General features: G+C 43.2%; 2 protein-coding genes across 4 annotated transcripts; both read left to right on the forward strand.

The window, feature by feature from the left end:
• The first annotated feature begins 4510 nt into the window (after positions 1-4510).
• On the forward strand, positions 4511-16698 carry C13H5orf24 (chromosome 13 C5orf24 homolog). Of its 3 annotated transcripts, none has more exons than XM_030229250.2 (2): positions 4511-4653; positions 12041-16698. In XM_030229250.2, exon 2 carries the CDS (start codon positions 12044-12046, stop codon positions 12608-12610), a length of 567 nt encoding a protein of 188 aa, XP_030085110.2. In that variant the 5' UTR covers positions 4511-4653; positions 12041-12043; the 3' UTR covers positions 12611-16698. The 3 variants fall into 3 exon arrangements, with proteins under 3 accessions (XP_030085110.2, XP_050835568.1, XP_050835569.1); XM_050979611.1 differs by lacking the exon at positions 4511-4653 and adding an exon at positions 5237-5260; XM_050979612.1 differs by lacking the exon at positions 4511-4653 and having other exon boundaries at positions 12041-12470; positions 14335-16698.
• A 2011-nt stretch (positions 16699-18709) lies between these two features.
• Positions 18710-22370, forward strand: TXNDC15 (thioredoxin domain containing 15). The gene is made up of 5 exons (XM_030229455.2): positions 18710-18881; positions 18969-19336; positions 19843-20006; positions 20192-20322; positions 20990-22370. Exons 1-5 carry the CDS (start codon positions 18830-18832, stop codon positions 21184-21186), a joined length of 912 nt encoding a protein of 303 aa, XP_030085315.1. The 5' UTR covers positions 18710-18829; the 3' UTR covers positions 21187-22370.
• Positions 22371-22534: the final 164 nt, after the last annotated feature.

Below are 22534 nucleotides of genomic sequence, written 5' to 3' on the forward strand. Positions count from 1 at the left end.
TATTTTTCAGAAACTGTCTTTCTGAATAGCTCCTCTGTCTTCTGCATTTGTACTGCTTCTGTGGTTTTTCCTATGACAGTTAACCTCGTGCTGTTTGGAGAAGGGTGATGTGAACATCAGCTTCTACTTTTGTTTTTGTGCTGGAAATGCAATGCCACACAGCCCAGACTCAGTTAAGAAAGTCACAGTGAAGGTGTTTGGATACGTGAAAAGAGGAGCAAAATGCATAAAAGCTGGGGGAAAAGAAACTCTCAAATTTACAAATACACAGGAAAATAAACAGTGAACGCAGGATAAGAATAAAAGTTTGGAAAAGCTAGAATTCAATAATGAAAAGCTCTGTGTAGTTCTTCACAAGGGTGTCCATGGATCTAGACAAGATTTTTATAAACATCATGATTTGGCTGCTTTCCAGGGAATCTGCCCTGGTCAGATTCATGTTGCCACTTGTGGGAAGAGCGCAGTGATGCTCCTTTTAAATACACATAAGCAGAGTTTCCTCTGTTACCTGCCCAGGTGCTAATGCTACCAGCTTTCAAGATTGCCTTTATGCTCTCAGTGAGTGAGCAGTGATGTTTTGGGTGGATAAGTGATAAAAGTATTTGGCACTGGATCATGAATTACCTTTTTATTGCATGTCACATAATGTGGTGGTGGTGTCACTCTGCAACAGGCTCACACCAGGGAGGGGAGGCAGGGTGAGACCCCTGCTCCCAGCCCAGCTCCCTCATTCTCCATGCAAGTAACCCACCAGAGATTCAAACAGCAATAACCCCCTACAACCACCCCTGTGAAGGATGAATGCCCAAGTCATGAAAACAGGAGAGACTAAATCTGGTATTTTGTGTGGGGAGAAAAAATTCACAGCAAGATAAAAAATGTGTGCTATCACAGTTCAGACTGTTATACTCCCTAAACTATGTGGTTCATGGTGCCACCTTTTGTTTAAAACAGGCAGCTCAAGGCCTGTTTTGCATGCTGACTTTATGCTATAAACATAGACCTGGACAGTGAGTGTTGATCACAGCCAGCATGTTCTGTAGCTGTTCCCTGTGCTGGCTGCTTGAGATTTTGCTTGTACAATTAAAGCACTGCAATTTAGTTAATGTGCATTTGGCTGCTAATTAAATAAAATATTCAGAGGCTAAAAGTACCATCTGTAGGAGGTTTTCATACTCGAGTCTTCCAAGTGGAAGAAAAAAAAAATTTGTTAAGCAAAGTTTTCCTGAAATTCTGGAATTGTGGCAGCCAAATATAAAACAAACACCAAAGGCTGGATTTGGGATCTTCCTAAAGTAAGAAAAAGAATGCTGGAATTTCAGGGATTGAGAGAACACTTGGTGTTTCAGTCCTTCAGGCATGTTTACAGTTGTAGGAAATGGTCATTACTTCAGCCAAAGTAGTGGCAGGGTTACAGCCAGGTACCTGTGGCTGTGAGGATGGAGCCTTTGGAGCTGGATTACTTTTTAACTTTCTGCTATGGTCATGATACTGTTGATGGTGTGCTGCTGAACAGCTCATTTCCAAGGGCCTGGCTTTGCCCCAGTTTGCTGAGGTGGTGCTCAGGGTGAGTGTCAGTGGCAGGGAGGCACTAAGGGTCGTCCCTAAGCATTAGCGCCCGGCCCTGTGCGCTCTGTGGCCTCCTCACGTGGTGCTCCAGGAATGCACTTCCCTTTGATTATTTTCCTTGACCCAGATCTCTTCCAAATATGGTCTCAGCTTAAACAAGTTTGTGTTCTTAGAGCCTGGGTGTTTGCAGAATAAATTCTGGCTTCCAGCTAACTGTGGCTGGCTGAATGGGGGAGTGGAGGCAGAGAGCAACCTAAAAATGCAAAAATAAAAGGGGCACAGCTGGATTCAGATTTGTCCCAAAATGTACATTTTGTACAATGTTTATACAATGCTAGGCAGAAAGATTTGTTTTCATAGTTTTAGCTACAGTGGAAACAATTGTTTTTAAATAGATGACCATTAGTCTGAATGATTGCCACCCAAACATTGGTTCTCTGAGACTTTTCATCTGAAACAGATTTAAATATTTTTCTTGAGTCAAACTGAGAGATACAAGATTGTTAAGATGACCAGCATAAGCAGAGGTAAATTAATTAACATCTCAGATCTAAGTTGTTCTAGTGAGCTAAGAAATTATTAATAATCTACTGTGGAGTGAGCATATGATTAAGTTATACTTTGGCCATTCTAAGTATGAAGTTCATCATCACAAGCATTTCTCAAAATAATAAATACCCTATGGCAACTCTTCTGAAATGAATGGCCAAGCAAGGAAAATGTTATACTCAGAGTTAAGAATAAGGATTTTCATTAAAACCTACATTTCCTCTGCCTGTGCATGTTAGCTAGGAAGTGAATTTGTAGAAATGACCAGCTCTGATAATTCAGTTAAATAAAATAAATAAAAAATAAATAAATAAATAAATAAATGGGAATTGTGGCAGTTCCCATACTGACTTCTCCCTGTTTGCTCAGCATGCTCTGGAGCCCAGGACTGGTGAGAAGCTCCTGTATTGGCAGAAGAAGGAACTTTTGCTTTGAGGCCCTACCTCTACTTGAAAATGTGCATCCTTTGGCAAAATCTCCACTTTGAGAGAGGAGAATGGCACTTTGTGGTTTGGATGTGGGAAGGCTCAACATTTCTTTGCATCACTTATGTTACAGATAATTAATGCAGTCATTTGGTACTGCTAATGAGTCAGTCCTTTAGAGGAAGAAAAGGAGGAAGCAGATTCACAACCAGAGTGCTTCAGGCCCTGGAAGCTGTGACAAAAGACGACAGTGGCAGAGCAGTTTATCAGTGTTTGCTCCCTGTTGTTATCAGCACAGTTTTACACGAAGGGACCAGGCCTTGTTGCTACCAGATGACAATTTGAGCTGGCTCCGCTGGTGTGGGTTTGCCTGGAGTTTGGTGCAGGGCAGTGACACCAACCTGGCCATCACAGAGCCATGGCCAGTCCCAGGTCAGACAGCCTCGACAACAGCTGGGTTCCAGCTTCGCAGCTCGGGATGGAGCCGTTCACTGCCTCACACTGCACTGCCACTCCTCTAGGGTCTGATGGCTTCTGTGTTCTGGTGAGACCAAAATTTCTGCAGAAACCAGGAGGATAAGCCCAGCCTGACTTCACCTTCCAGATTAAAATAAATATATTGCAAATAACAGGACACTGAAAAGGTATCAAACGGAACCATTTTTCATGGGCATTTCCAACAGGCGTTTGAACAGCAGAAAGATGAGCTTTGTAAATAAACTGAATCATTTGCTAAATTAAGCTAAATAAATTCTGCTTTTCCCTGCTGCTTTCTTATATTGCAAGTGAGGGTTCCTGCATGCATTAGGAAGAAATGGCAAGAATACGAATCATCAACTTGGCAGGATGTTTCACAGCAATTTTCGGCCTGAAGAGCTCCAAGTATTGTAGAAATGGAATATCTTAGTGTTGGAGTACAGCAGTCTGCTCCTCAAACAACAGCAGGAGAGGAAAATATTTGTAAAAGCAGAATTAACCGTTTGTGAAAGCTACAGGTTTGTTTCCTGGTATTTTTTGCTTTTATTATCTAAAACCACATCTGAACAATACATAGTATTTTTCAGGCTCTTTTGTGAGTCAGTCATTTAAGGACCAATGTGGTCACTCAGACCCTGGACCAAAGGTGCTCATGAACGGCTGGAATCTGTTATAGTCATTAACAAATGTGCATTAAAAAATACATTGGTCACAGCCCTCCACCAAGTGGGGAAAAGGTTGGATGGTAAAATGTGCTGGGCACTTAAAATGTTTCTATGGGATCTTTTTGTAAACAGTTGAAGTTGCAATTCCTGCAGTTGCTGTTCCTTCTTGTAGGTATGAAATTGTGTTTATAAGGAAGTGCTACTCCAAGACTGAACTCTTCAGAACACAGATGGATGAAACAAAGCAAAGTATTTAATAACCAGCAGTCCCAGAGATGGTCCATGCCCGGACCCAGCCCCGTGTGAGCTACACTGGGAATGGCAGCTGTTCCACTGCAGAGTTAGGAGGGAGACAGAACTCATGTCATTCATCCTTCTAACTGCCCTGAAGCTGGACTATTCCATAATGGAGTGGAGGTGGTGGAGTCACCACCCTGGAGGTGTTTGAGTAAAGACTGGAGGTGGCAGTCAGTGCCATGGTCTCTTTGACCGTGGCGTTGGTCACAGGCTGGGCCCGGTGACCCCAGAGGTGCCTTCCAACCCAAGTGAGCCTGTGTGTGTACTATTGACACAGAAGATACCACACTCCTCTATCCAAACGGCAGTGATGGAAGCACCAGTAACATTTACCCGCTTCTAGGGATGTGCAGTGCCACGCACGGTGCCTCAATCATTGGACACACGCCTGTGCCCTCACAGGCCTGACCTCTGCCCGCCCGCCCCACAAAATGGCGGCGGCCGCGCGGCCCCAACCTTCGGTGGCGGGAGGGGCCTCGCCGGCCCCGCCCCGCGCGCGCCCCCGCGGCGCGGCCCCGCTCGGGAGCGCGCCCCGCCCGCCCCGCCGCCCGCGCCCGCCGCAGCGCCGCTCCCTCCCCTGCGCCCGTCCCCTCCCTGCAGCCGCCCGGCGCGGTGTGGGGAGGCGGCCGCTCCGCCTGCCGCCGCCGCCGCCGCCGCCCCGAGCTTCTCAGGTAGGTGCGGGTCGGGCCCGCGGGCCCCGGCCCCTGCTCCGCGCGGTGGGAGGCGGCGGGCGGGCAAGATGGAGCCGCGGCCGGCGGGGGAGGGGAGCGGGGCTCTCCTCTCCCCACTCCGCTCCCTCCCCGCCGCTGAGGGCGATCCCGCGATCTGCTCGCCCCAGGGTGCGGTGCCCGGGCCCCGCGGGGCCGCGCGAGGGGAGCTGCGCCATCGCCGCCTGCCCCGCAGTCCCCGCCCGGCCGTGCCGCGGGGCCGGGCCCTGTCCGTGCCCCCCGCGCGGGACACGGGACACCCCGAGGCCACCCCCAGCGCCGTGTCCCCGGCTGCGGCCGAGGCGGAGGGAGCTGTGCCGCCCCTTTGTCCCCTCAGCCGGCCCTTGGCCGCTCCAGGTGGGGCTGGGCCCTCCTGTCTCCAGCCTGCGGCCGGGAATTGTTCCTTCCCTTCAGCAGCCTCAGCTCCGCTCGTGGGGCTGGTCTGTGTGCGGGGCTGTTTACTTAGAGCATGTTCCCATTCGCGTGGGGCATCTGGATGTGTGCGTACAGCCCATCGATGTGTTTCTTGACACACCTCAGTAGCGGATGCCTTCGCTGACCTGCACATCGGGTACCTGAGAGCCTCACTGTGTCCCTTCTGTGTCGCTTTGCGTTCTGATATAACGCGTGTCAGTGCTGTGTATTCTCGTGTTCAGTTGTGGATAGTTTAGCGCATTCTTGTTTGTGCATAGTTCTTCTGGTGTAATTAATTAGGGAATAATTGCGCTTTAAATTTTTGTGCAGTTCTCCGTGGATTAACAGCTATTTTAATCCATGTGGTTTTTATTTGTGTAAAATGAAAGGGTTGGAGGGGTACTTTGTTAAAATATTCTTAAATTATGGTTTATTTCAGTCTTCAGATGCCACAGTTTCTCTTAGAATATTTTGTGTGTGTGTGTCTGTACCCATATCCTTCATATTTTAGATGCAGCTTTAAATAAAAAAAAAGGCCAACATGTTCTTCCATTGGCCATTGTTGAACAGATTCAACAAGTGGACTTTGTCTTTCAGCAGTCTCACACAAGGACACTGCCGTGGCTGTGTTTGGGTGGGTGGACAGGTGTCCAGAGCCTCCTGCATGGTCCCATCACAGAGAAGCACTGTGAAAATGCACATCAGGAAGGAGATGCTGGATCCGTCTCTAAGGCTTGAAAGTCCTTTTGTGGTAGCAGGCTAGGGAAAGGAGAGGGTAGGTGAGAACACCCACTGAGATGAATGAACACCTCTTACCTCTGGAGCTATTGTTGGAGACTGCAGCCCTGGGGAGAAGAGGGTAGGCGAGAACACCCACAGAGATGAATAAGCATCTCCAGCTCCTCAAAGCCCTCGTTCTAGGCTATGGCAAGGATTGCTCCTTTTTATTTGGGAATAGCCCCTTGAGGTGAATGGACAATTCACAAACACTAATAATCCTTTCTTTATAAAATCCACCTCTACCTGCTCCATCATTCATATGCATATTTGGTTTGCCTTGAAGTTTGTTAATTGCAGAACCACAGAATAATGAGGGTGCAGTTTCGCCTACTCTCCTAAGCCAGTCTGTCTGGCCTAATGGCTGCCTCGATTCTGTGCTGCTCCATCCCCAGCTCTGGGGTTTTTCTCCAACGTCCATTCCCTGTGCTGTGTTTGGGACTTGTCATGCCTGTCATCCAGATCTCTGAAGTCCACTAAGACCATCTTTTTGAGATTTTGTTGTTTTTTTTTAAGTAACAATACCAGGGAGTGGGTCAGTAGCAGCCAGTGGGTAATGTGGCTTAGGCTCACCTGGCACTGTCTCTGTGCTAATGGAAATGTGGCTTTCTGTTACTCTCTTGCTCCCGTGCGTACACACTGTTGCTTTTGCTTTCTTGTTGGATTAGTTTTCACCTGGATCAGATCCCTGGTGTTGATTTGTCCTGCTCTTGCACAATAGTTAGTGTTGGCAGAAGGAGTGGGAATGTGGGAGAGGAGGAAAGGGCAAGATTGTCCTGTTCAGAAAAAGGGTGGATTCAGAGTGGTTTTTCTGTTGATTATGAAACCAAACTGGCAGTTGTGTCAGTGTGACTGGAGGTGCACAGATAATTAAATCATTGATGCCATCGTCTTTAATTTTTGTGAAGCTGTCTTAAGTCTTTCAAGGTGTCCTGTTCATCATCATCATCATATATGATCTTAGTTTTGGGGTGGGAAGAAGTCAGCTGACATCCTTGCTAATGTTAGCATCTAGTGAAACTCTGCCCTTGGATCTGGCTTATTTGGTTTTTAGGGTTAGAAAGCCTAACAGTTACTTATTTGCCTGGTTTTGCAATCAAATAAGGAGTGAACCCTAAAAGTTCAAAAGCTACTTTACACTTAGCCTAGTGGTGCTTGCCAACATCAACTCTTTGTGAGAGCAGTTGAGCTTTGTCTGTAATACAAAGCTGGTCCTTAGGCTTTGGAGAGCTTTGTTTCTCCTGGGGTGTCTGACTCAAAAGACTTGAACTCCCGGGGGCACAGAGACTGCGCCCAGGTTGCAGCTCTCTGGTGAGGAGCAGGAGGCGCAGGTGCTGGTGAGGGAAGGCTCCCACTCTGCCTGGCACGTCTGGGGAAGGAGAACGTGAAGTGGGTGGGTGTTTCAGCTCCAAATAACTCTTCTCTTAACTTGTCGTATAAGAAAATGACTCTGGGTCACCAGGGGAAGGACCACACTTGTAAGTTTTATTGCTTGGAGAACTCTTTAATTTCTAAAAATAACCAAAATTCCAAAATTATGTTGTCTCTTGATTTGCAGTCTTATGTTGTCATGTAGTAACTCTAGGAAGTCACTGCTGTAAAGAAATTATTTCTTATATTTTGACATTTTAGCTGGTGTCAAATGGTGAGAAAATACATATTATGCACCAACTGCAGAAAGGGTTTCATAAGCACAGTGTGGAAAAGCTGGTTATCAAGCTTCACAAGTAGATAAGATTTCAGTTGTAGGTTCAGCTGTTACAGTGTTGTGCCACTGATAGAATTTAATTCTTAGTATTTTTTAAATATTTACATTTATGTGACTACTCCAGGTAAGGTGCATCTTTGTGAAAGCAAGGAGTTAGAGGGTTTTAAAAACTGGGTAAGGCCCTACTTTAGCAAGAGTTAAAGTGTAGAGAAGAAGCAGACAATAAAGGGGACATGTGAAAAATATATAAATTGATAGAATTCTTAGTGAGTGATGAAAGGATTTCTCACACATGCTGTCCTAAGAGAGAAGGACAGAACTGACACCATATTTCTGTTGTGGTCTTGAAAGGGAAAATATTCCTCCTGCTGCTGTTGCTGCTCAACCCCCCTGCAAAGCAAAGGAGCCCTGTGAGGCTCCCCGGGGCTGTGGAGCTCAGCATAGAGCGTCCTTTATGAGGGATCCTGAACAGAGCCAGGCCTGTGCTCTGCTCCTGCAGCATTCACTGGCCACAGTGACCTTCAGAGAGCTGCGCACAAATGATGCTTGTGGCTGCTTGTGTTGTTAAGTAGCGAGTCACATACTTTGTATGTGTTGGATGATGATGAAAATGTGCTGCTACAGCCTCCCACAGCCCCATCGATACTGTGGAAACTCTTGCAAGGTCAGCGGTGAAAAACCTCAGAAAAACGAGTGGGTGTTGTATACTAACCCTCATTAAAAGCAGAACTGTCCCTGTTGGTGTGAGGAGTTTACCCTTCCTGGTATTCATCATTTGGAAAGCTGTAAATATAGGTGGACTTCGAGTTTTGTGCAGTTTTGCTGTGGTTCAGGTGTGTTTTAGCAGAAAGCAGAGGTGCTTGCTGGGTCAGGTCTGTTCTGGCGCTCACCAGGCCACAGAAGGCAGGCGGGATGGGTGAGAGCAGAGGAGTTGCTTGTTGCTTGTGCTGGAGCTGATTATTCTGCTCAGTGCAGATAATGGTTCTCAGGTCCAGTACTCAGTATAAAATAACAACTGAGTGAGTGCCCAAGTGCCTGTTCTGGACAGCCTTGTGGACTTCTCTCCTTGTCAAAGGTTTCATCTTGTCTACACTGACAGCTAAATCATCCCTGTGAAGAAAGCGGGATACCATGTTTGAAAGCCAAAGATGGCAACACATCACAGCCCAAGAGGATGTTTTTATGTAATATGATTTAAGTAGCTTTGATATTACAATTTTGTGTAGTGAATGGGAATGAATGGGAATTTCCTGCAGGAGGAAAGCTTGGAGAGAGAGATGGGCCATAACAATACTGGGAGCCTTAGCAGCTGTGAGCTAGAGCAGTATGTTAAGCTGTATTTTAGGGATACAAGGGGAGTCATGACCAAGTCCAGACATTCCCCTGTAGCAAATCTTTGTGGGTCCCAGCTGGATTGTCCTGTTTCTTTCTAGCAGTGGTGGAACTTCTGTGCTTTGTTGCATGAGAAGCTGCCTCTCTTTTCCCAAAGCCAGCTTATCCAGTGCCTCCTCCCTTCCCCGGCACTTATATGGATATAAATTACCAGGCACTAAAAGATCCGTACAGAAAATCCTCCAAAGTCACTTTCCAGTGAATCTTTTTGAAATACAACTTAATTTCCCTGTTACAGTGCCTCATCTTAACTGTTTGTTGATACAGAGATATTCAGCCAGTCAGTTAAATCAGTTTAAAAACTGATTTAAGTAAACTGTTGCAAATATTTTTACTTGTCTATTTACAGGTTTAAAATGAGAAATTTCTATCTTATTGGAAACTTTTTGGAGGGTTTTATTCAAGAATGATTGCACACAAAATTGTATGTGTTTAGCTATACAATTTAGCTGGAGTGTAATTTTTAAATTGGCATAGCTTTGCATTTTATACCAATTTTCTTTTATACTGTATATCTCCCTGCCAAGAAACCTGCTTCCACTCCACAGATAGACTCTACATTCTTTTATTCCCTACTGTAATGTGAATGAAGGAAAATTATGCTGGAGATTCCATGTAGAGTAATTAAGCTTGATTACAGATTTCCTTTTAAAAACTTAAAAAAAAAAGTCTTAAAGAAGATAAAAGAGGAACCTTGGCTACTACTTGAAATTTGCATGATTTGTTGAAAAATGGTGCAGAGAGGGGGGGAAATGAATTAAAAAATCCTATTGGCAGTCTTCCACTGAGATTGGGGGTTTTATTAAGCTTCTTCTAGAAAGAAATTTTAAACAGTTACTGATTTGTACTGTCTTTCTTCATTCATCCATTCCAGTGATGCTGGTTGTTGCCAGATGGAAGGTAAAGAAACATCAGCCAGGGCTTGTGTGTGAAGTCAGTGTTTGTCAGTGGTATTGCAGTAGACACAAAGCACATGCATATGGTGATGAAGCTCCAGCATTCAACAGCTACAGCAGAATATATTCTCTGTCTAGGAGTGCTTATGATGGTTCTCCCCCAGAAAGATGGATGGAAAAATCCCCCCCGAGTGTAACGAGGAGAAGCAGCAGAGAGTAAGAATGTAACACAGGAGTGAGTGTGAGCCTGGTCAGTCTCAGGAGAAATAGCAGGAGCCTCTGCTTTTATTCAGTGCCTTCTCCCAGCTCTGTGTTCCTTATGTTCCTTGGATACTGGGCAGCTCAGCTGATCCTTCTTTGTGGCAGTTGAGCTTGGAGCGGTTTTTTGGGGCTAAAGCCAGTATTCCTGTGTTTAAAATGAGTACTGAGACAAGAATGCTGCTCAGCACTCCAAGTGTCTCTAGTGGATCAACAAACAGCTGAACAGCCTTTCAGAGCTGCTGGCCTTCACACTCTCTGCAGCAAAAGGACATTATAGAACCCTCATGTTTGCAGTTACATATTATGAAAAATCTTAGGTATTTTTTGTGATAATTGCAGGCACTTTTCTAGTGGGGTTAAATAAAGGTAACATTTTTTGACCGTGAATTGTAGAAAACCCTACGCTTCCTTCTGTATTGCTGCACAGATAAGTCTGTCTGGTCTCTTGACCTGAGCTTATTTCCTTTGTCCTTTGCTAAATGCAGGCTTGCAAACTATTCTTAGTTGTTTGACTTGGACGTTAACAGCTGCAATAACAATGGTTTCACTTTTGTTCTACTGTACTCCATGCAATGCACCAGGATTGTACCGCTTGGATTATCTCTGCTAGAACATCTAATATTTAAACTATATAGCTATCATAATTTCACTATTTGACATAAACCCATATTCATATATTTGCACAAGAGTAATGCACACTGTAATATGCATTTGACAAGCCAGGGTAGATTGAGTGTTCCAACAGGGAATGTATCCTTTGTAATCAGGAGAAAAGAGCACGGGGATTTACTCCAGGGTAAATAGACTGTGCTGTGTGCTTTCTCTCTGGCTGGCAGGAAACATTTGTAACTGCCAAGTAAATTCAGTAATCAATGGTAGAGTTTAAATTATGTTGCTGTAGGTGATATTCCATATCTGCTGTAGGGAAAAGATAATAAATCTTCCAGACCATATCTACTTGTGAAATTTAACATGGGAAGTAATTTTTGGTGTATCAAGTATGGCTCTAGGACATAGAAATACTCTGAAGGGACAGATATTTATTGACTTAATATTGTCTTCAACATGGCTAAATATTGCTATCTTAGACTTTGAGTATTTGCAGCTTACTTAAGTTGTAGAACCACTATAGGTGAATGGAAGATGTAATTGCTTTATTTCCCAGAGTTGTTGGCAATACCAACAATATCAACATATCTCTGCTGGCATTGCTAGCAGCTTGTACATGCTCTCCTAACTAGGACAGTAGTGGCATTTCTGCAATACAGCATCTTGTACTTCGTTACAAATTCATTTCATCCCTCTGCTTTCCCAACCATGGCACCATTGTGTTGCCAAATGCCTTATGTGTTTCCTTCTTTGACACTAATTGTGACATGCAATAAGAAAAGTGATTCGCACTTTATTCTTTGCTGCAGTTAAGCAAAGAAAAAAAATCTTTAGGATCCTGTATCTCCCATACCAAGAGAGTTATAACATATCTTTCTTTGGCTTACAGCTGAGTCACATATCAATCTTAGAGGTAGAACTAAAATTTAGATGATACTTGGTTAGAAAGGTTTTGGAATCATAGATGAGCAAATATTGTAGGTCTTGGTTTCTGAAATGCTGTTGTTCAGTTTTTTAACTTACTTCGTCTCTAATTATACCTTTGTGAATAATACGTGGTTTAAACTCTCTTTTTTAACTATGTGTAAAGGTTACTGTGTAGAACCTCAAGTGAAGGTTTAATAAAACTCATTTCAAAAGTAATTTACTGACATCAGTACTATTTACTAAAAATAGACGAAATAGTTTGAACTAATTTATGAAACTGAGGTAGCTGTTGAAAGATTCTCTTTTGTGCAACACTCTGCAGTATTACGATATATTGATACATATTTCCCTCTCCTGTTTCTGGTAGAAAATGATGCACCCTGTTGCCAGCAGTAATCCAGCTTTCTGTGGGACCGGCAAGAGCTCTTGCCTGAACGAAGACAATGTGAGGGCTGCGGATCAGTTTGACCTCTATGCCACTCAGCAGAGCAAGTACAGCCACGCAGTCAGCCACAAACCCATTGCCTGCCAGAGACAAGATGCCTTGAATGACCCCCACTTGCAGACCACAAGTGGAAGGAATATAGAGACAAAAGATGAACTAAAGAAAAAGAAAAACCTCAACCGCTCCGGGAAGCGCGGAAGGCCGTCAGGGACCACGAAATCAGCAGGGTACCGAACCAGCACAGGTCGACCCCTGGGGACCACCAAAGCAGCTGGATTTAAGACAAGTCCAGGCAGACCCTTGGGTACAACTAAAGCAGCAGGATACAAAGTCAGCCCAGGCAGACCTCCAGGTAGCATTAAAGCTCTATCACGGCTTGCAAATCTAAATTACACTTGTGGCAGTGCATCTTTTCCTTACCCTATGGTGCATAACAGAGGAGTCCATGCTGCTGGTGAAACTAGCAGCAAAATCAAACAGCCTAATGAATGAAGGGAGGGAATGAGTAACTCCTTACTAATCTGCTTTATGCTGATTTTGGGCATGTTTCTTGAGTTTTCTTGTAATGTTTGCTTAAGTCTGAGCTTCTAGATTTTATTTCAATAATGCCATAACTTACGGGTGCAGTTAATAACTTTAACAGAATGTTGCGAAGGCTTTGGTTTAAAGAGGCTTCTGTTGATTTAAAATCATAATTTATAAGGAAGTCTAAAATTAAATATTATGCTTTGGTGTCAATACTTAAGTAATGTCCATGTCCCTAGTTTTAAGTTCAGTTTGTCCTAAATCTAAATGTGTGGTTATGCATTAAATAATTGAAATAAGGAGGACAGAAATTAGCTGGCTGATGGTTCACAATGTGGCCTGTCCCACAATAAGCAATTTAGCCAGTTCTTACTTGGTAAGAAAAACTGATAAAGTGGCAAGCCACATTTTCCACTTCTGCAGGACCTTCTACAGACCTCAGATAGACTTAGAATAGACTTAAAAACTTAAACAAAAAAAACCCCAACCTTTTTTTCCTAAAGTGATTTCCAATGACTTATATTTCTGGAGTTGTAGCATTAAGTGAATTTCAACTCATGCTCCAAAAACATTTCGGAAGATATTAAAGAAACCTGAGCATGTGTACAATACGTTAGAGCTGCACAGCGCCTTACAAAGACAAGTTACTTTGCCATTAGGTGAGAGCTGTTATTTTAGGTACACTGTTACAGGATTCTGCTGGGTAATTTTGAAATGCCTAGTAATACATATACCAAACCACAAATAATTCTTTGCAATTTGAAATATTTTATAAGAAATTAAGTACTGTTCATTCTAGTTAGGCACTTAATTAATATTAAACAGTATGTTCTTAAATCTGTAAATAGCTATTTACGCTGGCTTTTGCCTTTCAAATCTGTGCTTAGATGGCGACAGTTTAATAGCTTTTAAAGTAATAACCTATAATGTTTACAAATTAAACTTTTTAAATAGACACTGTTGCCAAATTTTTAGACTCAGTTTTGCCAGATATTCCTGGAAATAGTTATTTCATTGTTAGACGTTTATACTATATTTAAGTTATGGAAGCTTATATATCTACCAAAGGACACCATTTCCATGATTTTTAAAAGCAAACTGTATAGCTGATGCAAACAGGATGCAGTTTACTGCACTGCTAGATCCCAGATATAGAGTAATTCATCTATGCATGCAAGCCAGAAAAAATGTTGTTGGTTAACTATAAACACCTTTCTTGACTCAGACTAAAACCTCTCCTCCTCCCAAAAGAAATGTTCCATTTTTCAGCTGGGTGTGTGTAATTTTTTTTTAAGTGTGGGAGAATGTGTGAGTGTGAGTGTGTAAAATACTTTCATCCAGACTTCAAAAGAAAAAATAATCAGTCCTCAGTGTTACATATTGTTTGTTCGAAATTAATTTTTTTTTTAATCTGGAAGAAAGTTTACGTTAAAGTCATTTCACATATAAAATGACTTTATGATAAATTCATAGCTTGGAATACCTGGGGAGGGGGAATACGTAGAGTTTGCAGATTTGGGGGAGAATAAAATTTGGGGGAGAATAAAATTGAGCCTGTGCTGAATGGGTAATGATGGTCATTTTTGTTAACATAAATGCTATTCTGGCCTGCTGTCATTTTGACTAGACCTCTTGCTTTCAGTGATGACAACTTAAGAAATAGATGTCATGTTTCATACCTTTTTTATCAGGAAAAAAGCAGCAAGCCTTCAGGTGTTCCAGTGATGCCTAACACATATTGAGCTGGACTTTTGCTGTACTTTACAATAGGTGTGTTGAATTGTTTTGGGGGAACTGTGTATGGACTGGCAACTAAGACAATGAACCTCAACTTATACTGGATGGCTCCTTAGTCGATAGATGAACTAATGGCAGCTAAATTGCTTCTAAGGAATAGTTTCTTCATGCTGAAGCTCTGAAATCCAGTTGTACGTTCTGTTCCTCAACAAACTCGCAAGTCTGAAATTTAGCAGTCTCTCTCAGAAGCTGTAACTTCTGACACATGCAAAATGCTAACGTGAGTTTATTCACCCTCAGGATCTGTGTTGTATTGGCTGTTTTTAATCAGATAATTTTTCAACAAAGACTGCTTTAAGTTCTTTCCTGAACTCAGCTGGGCCAGCAGTCCTCTTCAGCTGAATGTGTAACTGCAGGAGTGTCACACCTCGCTGGCAAGGAACGTGTTGCATGTCACCACTGTACCTTGGAGAAACTCCACTCCTTACCTCCTGTTGATCCTGTTTGCTCCTGTCCGTTCCTCACTTGTGCATCCACTCAATGGTGCTGTGCTGTGTGTCAGGAGATAATGCAGATGTATTGCTGTTCTGCTAGTATAATTTGTATTCAAGTATGCTGATGAAATAATGAAATCACCTAAGCAATTTCTGTTCATTACAGTGTTTATTAATTATATCAGATGAAATATAATCCCAGTAAAAACTAATTAATGTTGTCAGTTGTGAAATGATGAGCATCAAATAGAAAAGTGTTCAGAGAGCCTGCAGTGTGCTGCTTGGCACTCTGAATTTAGGAAGGAGATCAGAAGTGCACTGCTGGTGTTTCCTAATTCTGCTTTATTTTATATCTGACTAGAGTTTACTGGTACCATGCAGTGAAGGGAAAAATAAAGAGGAGATTCAAAGTGACTAGAAATGGAATTTTCAAATACTTCTGTTCTTCCTATGTATACTCTGCAGAATACATTGTGCTTTTTTCAACACTTTTTTTTCCATGAGAAACACTGAAACAGCATGTTAATGCCTAAACTTTATTAGTACCAATGGGAAAACTGGCCTTTTCCCCCCATAGTATGAAAACATTACTTGTAAGGTAAATTGCTTATTTTATATTATATATCATAATTCAGCTATTCATAAGCTAGGATCACTGTTGTGTGTTAACACTGTTCAGAAAACCGACATGTCAAGTTTAGGTTTTAATAATTTCTTTTAATTATCAAGTTTCTAATGTCTTATTTATACATAAATGAAATGTATTAGCTTGCTATTATTCCTTAAGGATGCTATAAAGTTCACTGTTTAAGATACATATAGTAACTACTATTCATTTTCTTGATTAAATTTACTTAAACTTTAAAACCAAATAATTTTGCTACTATAAAGTCTTGCACTGGACAGATTCAAGATGCTAGCACCATATTTTGGCAGAAAAAAATCAGATACCATCAGAAGCAGCTGACTTTGGTATCAAAGATGGTATTTTTAAAATCAGTACTTAGCTTTGTCATAAAAGCAATGTTCTTTACATCTTGGATTTAGTTTAAAGTAATCAAATTAACTAGAGCCATTAAAGATCTCTCTTCTGAATGAATATATTTTCATTTTGTCTGAAGGATCTTAATGTTCAGTCAGGACAAAACCAAGCCTTGTCAGTGAAAAGTGATGTATCTGTGAAGAGAATTACCAGGAACTACAATACACTGAGTAATTCAGATGAGAATTTAATTCCCTTCCCCATTTTGAAGAGCTTTAAAAGGCAGAGCAATGTGAAGTCATTTGTGCAATGGTTTCATTAGCTGTGGCTCTGCTGGTCTTTGTTATATGTATAATAATGTTTCACGCTCCCCTTAGAGTTGACAGTTAAAACAGCTGATAACAATCATAAATACTTGGAACTGCAAACTTCATTTCTGATTACAAAAAGTTTATTCTTCTCTATTTTAATGCATATATTTTAACACCGCTAAATATATTAATGACTTTAGTAGACACTAGACCTTTCTCCTTGTGACTTTTTTTTGAAATAGAAGAATCTGTATTCTAAAATTTGAACCACTTTCTGTTCCTTCAATCTTGCATCATTTGCTTTTCTACAGGTTTACTTTGGGGGTAACAGTAATCTGTTAAATAACTCTTATCAGCACCCTGTCCTCTGCTGTAAAAAGCCTGATTAGATACTGTGTATGTTTTTATGTCCATGAACTTGAGCTACTCGTGTGCAATTATGTGTATGGGAATGGAGTAGTGTTCATGATCTGTATTTACATCATCATATGGATGTATATTTATTAATAAAGTTAATACTTTAAAGCCTAACTATTTTTCCCTGTTTTTCTTTTTTAATACCTTTTAAATTCTGGCTGAAGATGCCAGTTGACAGCGTTACCTACTTGTTACAGACATGTTACATATATTTGCATTGAGGTAAAAACACTGTGAGTTGCAAGGTGTCAGGAGATAAGAGAAATGTTGCTTATTTTTTAATGAATTGAAAACAAGGTGACAGTAACTTAATTGTTCTTGTCCTTTAACTCAAATAGGAGAGAAGGGGAGGAAAGGAGCTGTAACCCTGGATAGATAATTAACTGCTAACTTTTCCCTCTATTGCACATGGAAATCAAATTGAAAGTACTCATAAACAAAGTTTTCATGGAATTGTGGTCATAATTCATTATTCTGTGATAAATAAGACATATTTATCCCTGTATTCCAGGAATATTTGTGCTATAGCAGGAAGGAGATTATGTTAGGATTAATTTCACGGTAAGAAATTGTTTTCAAGTGGAAAATGCTGTTTTGACTAAAACATAAGGAGAAGGGGGAATGGGGCAACTTGTTCTTTGCTGGTCTGCACCAGTTTGGATTCCCTTTGTGCTTTTGCTTTCAAGCTTGCTCCTGTATCAGCTGATCTAATTAAATGTTTTCCCTCTAAGTGCAAACCTCATGTTATTTATTTTTAGACTATTATGTCCTCATTATTAGTGCTTATGCAAATTGGACTTTGAAAGAAAAAGCTTCAAGCAAGAAAATGTGTGCTGTAAGGAATGACACAGTTGCAGAAGTATACAGTTGGAGTAAAAACAAAGCTAAAAAAACAGTTGCTGTAATAAATGACCCCCATCTTCATTTATACACATGTATATGGTTTTTCCTGCCCTTTTCCTGAGTGCATGGTTCATGCTCTCCTCATGACTATCAGTTTTTGACAGATGCAGAGTTTTGGCAAAATCTCATTGTGCTCTACTGGCAGTTTTAAGTAAGTGTGTTAAAAAAGATAGCACTTGAAGTAATGTGTTCATTTTCAAAATGTCACAAGTAGTTTTGAGGCTTCACTATTAAACTGAAATAAAGTAAATACAATTTCCTAAAAAGGAATATGCCTTTCTGCTTGGGAGCTTTGTTTGATAAACTGCTGGACAAGAACTCTTCTTTTTTAGTTTTAAAAACACGCCTTTAGTTTGCCGCGTTTTATCCGTACCCCAGCCTGCTGTAGGTTAAGGCACGGTTTGTGTGCAAACAACTCCCGAACGGGACCGTGCTTCCCTAGCGAGGGTGGGAGTGGGCAAATCCTTCACCAGGCAGCCGCGGCTGTGGAGAAGTGCTGGGGCTGCGACACGCTTGTACCAGAGCGGGCTTGGGATGAGTTCCAGGCACTCACTGCTCAGTCACAGCAGCCTGCCGAAGCCGTGGGATGGCACTGGTCTCGTTGCAAGAATTTCCGACCTGAGCTAATTTAAATCAAGGGTGAAATGCCTCCAGCAGCAGCAGCAGCCCGACAGCCGGCACGGGCAGCGGCTCCGCTCACCGTGCGGGCTCAGCCCTGCGAGGCGGAGTCACAGAATCACGGGAGTGTTTGGGTTGGAAGGGACCTGAAAGAACATCTTGTTCCACACCCCTGCCATGGCAGGGACACCTGGGACACTACCCCTGGTTGCTCCAAGCCCTGTCGAGCCTGGCCTTGAATGCTTCCAGGGAAGGGACAACCACAGCTTCTCTGAGCAACCTGTGCCAGGGGCGCACCATGCTCACAGTAAACTTTTTCTGAAAATAATTTTGGTAAAGATTTTTTTCCCTAATATCTAAACCGTTCTTTTTTTGTCCTGCCACAACATGCACTTGTAAATAGTCTCGTCCCATCCTTCCAATAAATTCCCTGGTACTGGGAGGCCGTAATTAGGTCACCCGAAACTTTTCTCTTTTCCAGGCTGAACACTCCCAATTCGGGGTTCGGCGGGGCCGCGAGAAAACTCGGTTAGACCCACCCCCTTTGCATAATACGAGCAGAGCCCAGCCCCACTCCGCTGCCCCACCACCCTCACGCGCCGAGGGCTCTTCCCACGGAAATACGAGCGGCAGCGGAACTGGAAGTGTCCCGGGGATCCGGCGGAAGCGGTCGTTGTCCGGGGAGACGCGACGGCGGCCGCCGGGACCGGGCTTGTGGCGGAGGATGTGGCGGCTGCTGCTGGCGCTGGCCTGGCTCGGTGCGACCCTTCCCGCAGGTGCGGCCGCGGGGCTCTGGGTGCGCGGTCGCGGGGCGGGCGGGGCGCGGCGCTGACGCCTCCCTCCGTGCCTCTGTCTCCCCGCAGGAGCGCCGGAGCGCAGCGCGGGCGGCCCCGAGCCGGTGCGGTACCGCACGGCCGAGATGGCGGACGCGATGCAGGGCAGCGGGGCCCTGCCCGAGCAGCCCGTGCTGCTGTCGGCGGTGCCGGCCGAGGAGAGCGGCGGCCCGGGCGGGACTTGCGATGGGGCGGCCGCGGGCGATGCGTGCGGGCCGGCGGGGAGCGGCCCCGCGGCCGCCCAGGCCCGAGAGCTGCCCGTGCTGGAGCCCGTGCTGCCCGCGCCCGCTGAGGAGCAGAACGGCACCGACAGCGCCAAGGCTCCCAAGGTGAACTGCGAGGAGAGGAACACGACGGGCATCGAGCGCTTCACGCTGCAGATCCTGAACGTGTCCCAGGTACGCGGGGGCCCGCTCACTGCCCGCTGTTGGCGTGACCCTGTCAGACTGCTGCTCTCAGTGCCTGACTCAGCAAACTTCCCTGTGTAACGTCCTTAGTTCTACCGAAGAAAATAGATGACTGGGCAAGGAGGCTTTTGGGGCCATTCTGAGCAGGAAAAAGAATGGAGTTATGGCTTGCTTCATGTGCCTGTGTTATCTCTGTGCCTGAAGGGTGCTGCCAGCTTTCCTGCTCTGTGGACTGGTGTTTCTCTTGGAAATCGTTAATGGCAATTAGTGCCAGCTCTTTTCTTGTGATGGTTATGTGTATGTATATTTTTAAATAATAAACTTTTACGACGACCTTTAAAAAAGGTTATATACAATTCTCCACCTGTTTTAAAAGGTGCAGCTGCTTGATCAATATTGCCAAGTATCTAATCGATTCCTGAATGCTGCATCCCTACACAGAATTTAACTCTGTTAAATATGTAATTGTCCATGTTTGTTCTCATGCTTTCTCCAAGGACCTGATGGAGTTCCTGAACCCAAACAGCAGTGACTGTACATTGGTCCTGTTCTACACACCTTGGTGCCGCTTTTCTGCCAGCCTGGCACCTCATTTTAACTCTTTGCCCCGAGCATTTCCAACTCTTCGCTTCCTGGCACTGGATGCATCCCAGCACAGCAGGTAACTTACACTCCCTATGCTCTAGCTGCAACCTCATTAGCTTTGAGTTTTATAAACGGGAGTGACTTTTTTTTCTACATAAACTGACAATTTTATTTCGTGAAACTGACACTTTCGGTTATTGTGACTGTGTTATTTCTTCCTCTAGAAGATTTAATTTCATGTTTTGTTTTTTCTTTTTGTAGTTTATCAACTAGATTTGGAACTGTGGCTGTACCAAATATCCTCCTTTTCCAAGGTGCTAAACCTATGGCTAGATTTAATCATACAGACAGAACGCTGGAAACCCTGAAAGACTTCATCTTTAACCAGACAGGTGTGTAAATCAGCTCTGGTTTGCCAGTGGGAAGAACAGGCTGGCTTTAAGGTCCAAACTGGGCTTTCCTGTTCCTCTATGTGTGACCCTGTGAGGACTCAGCAGAGGTTCACTTCCATCAGTTGTTGCTGTGAGCTGGATTTCAGCCTGTGCTGAGAGCAGAAACTCAGTTCCTTGGGCTGCTGTCATAGAGCAGGAGGAACAGTGGGGTTTAGCTAGAGAGGCTGCCAGAAGGATGGAGCATATCTTCCTGCCCAAAGATTTAATTGAGAATGAAATAAATTAAACTCTCTTTGCCATCCAGCTAGCTCTCTTCTAATCCACACTGAAGTGCTGTCTGGATCTGCATTTCCAGAAATGCACAAAAATTATATTCCTGAAACACTCTAAATTAAATTTCCATGCGCTGAAAAACTCTCACAACTTATCCAAGGCTGTCCTGTGGGAGGACAGAACAAGCCTTCTCCTGTTTTGCAAATACACCTAAAAATCACTGGTTTTATATCAGTAAATCATATGCTGGGTATATGTTAATGTACAAGGGCCATCTCACCAAAATTTTAGTCTGTGTTTGAGCCTTAGTTTGAGACCACAAACAAAGCTCCAGATAGAAGCAGCCTCTCTCTATTTAATGATTATGATGTTGACCAAGTACTTTGTTTTTTAGGGATAGAAGCCAGAAGTGATGTGGCTGTGACAGAGGAAGACTGGGAAGGGCCCCTGCCGAGTGTTCTGACCAAGGGCATAGACTGGCTGCTCCTGTTCTCTGTGCTCTTCCTGGCTGCCTTTGTCATGTACGCCACCGTTCGCACCGACAGCATCCGCTGGCTCATCCCGGGACAAGAGCACGAACACCAGGAATGACCTCAGCTGTTCAAACAGGGACAAAATTTTGCACTTATTGGTAAAGTGGGAATTTTTATGGACTAGAAGTACCTAAGAATGAACTGTTGAATTTGTTGGTTGTAATTAATAATAATGACTAAAAATTGGCTTTATTTATGAACTGCTGAATCTGTGACAAGCACATTTGTGGCGATTTCAGTAGTAAGTGAACAAGTATGAAAAAACATGAACTAAAGTATTTATTAAGCTGCTCTGATTGACTTCTTTTTAATGGACTTTGATGTAATTACTGTTATCTAATTTGTAGATCAGGAAAGATTTTTACAGCACATTGGTCTGTGCGTGGCATTGCAAGGCAAACACTGATGAAGGGAGGTGTTGGTACATTACTTTGACTGTCCATAAAAAGAACTATGAAGATGTTTTAAATGATTTTTCACTCCCATGGAGGTGACTGTTCCCACCTCTGGCACTGGGATTCAGTGCTGGTTATCTCATTCGCTTTGCTCTGAGTTTTGACTTAGTAACAGTTCTTCATGAGATTTAGTCACTTCCCAAGTTCACCTAGCTATATTTAAGTGTATACAACTTATTTACCGCATTCCTGTTGGATGAAATTGTATTAATTGTCCTTTAAAAAATAAAGAAATCAGGTTTTTAGTGTAACCTTCTAAGTCCTTTTCTTTCAGAAGTAAAAACATGCAATTTCTGAACTACAGCTCACCTGCCTAAATTAGCAAGACCAGTCTTGATGTTTATTTAAATTTCTAGTTCCATGTTTGCTAGTTCCATACTCTCCACTTGAAGCTACATAAAGAATTTATGTTTTTTTTAAATTATGATTAGTATAGAAGGCTTTGGATAAGGTATGGACTGGTATGTTGGGTGGGGTTGGATTATGTATGATTGCATAAAATTTATCATGGTGGAGGCTTGCCAGAGTATCCTAATAGGGTGATTTAGAGAGCAAATTAAACTAACAAAAAAAAAGACAGTCTTTAGACTTATTGTTTGACAGATAGCTCAGATCCCTGCAATGTAATTCTTCGTGAATTTCTCTGCTGGCTCTGTATTTTCCTCTGGAAACCAGAGGTCGTGTATATCTGTGTCCAAAAAGCAAACTGCACTGGTAAAACTTCAGTGTTACTGAAGATAAAGCTGGGATGGATGTTATTAATAAAGATTGTGAACAATAAACTGGAGCATTCTTGCCTCTGCCATCTAGTTCGTCTGAGAGGCCCAGGGTTACACTGTCTCCAGTGCTCACGTCCGCACTGCTAAAGAAACAGGGATGTGTTTACAAACAGAACGGGGCTGTTTCAGAGCGGTCCCGTGGGGTGGAAATGCCACCTGCCCGCTCTCTGTG

This window comes from Serinus canaria, chromosome 13 (genome assembly GCF_022539315.1).
Source record: "Serinus canaria isolate serCan28SL12 chromosome 13, serCan2020, whole genome shotgun sequence".
NCBI lineage: Eukaryota > Metazoa > Chordata > Aves > Passeriformes > Fringillidae > Serinus > Serinus canaria.

Coding starts and splice junctions, on each gene's coding strand:
- C13H5orf24 (XM_030229250.2), top strand. CDS start 12,044: ATGATGCACCCTGTTGCCAGCAGTAATCCAGCTTTCTGTGGGACCGGC.
- TXNDC15 (XM_030229455.2), top strand. CDS start 18,830: ATGTGGCGGCTGCTGCTGGCGCTGGCCTGGCTCGGTGCGACCCTTCCC. Junction 19,337..19,842: donor AGATCCTGAACGTGTCCCAG/GTACGCGGGGGC, acceptor GCTTTCTCCAAG/GACCTGATGGAGTTCCTGAA. Junction 20,007..20,191: donor GATGCATCCCAGCACAGCAG/GTAACTTACACT, acceptor TTCTTTTTGTAG/TTTATCAACTAGATTTGGAA.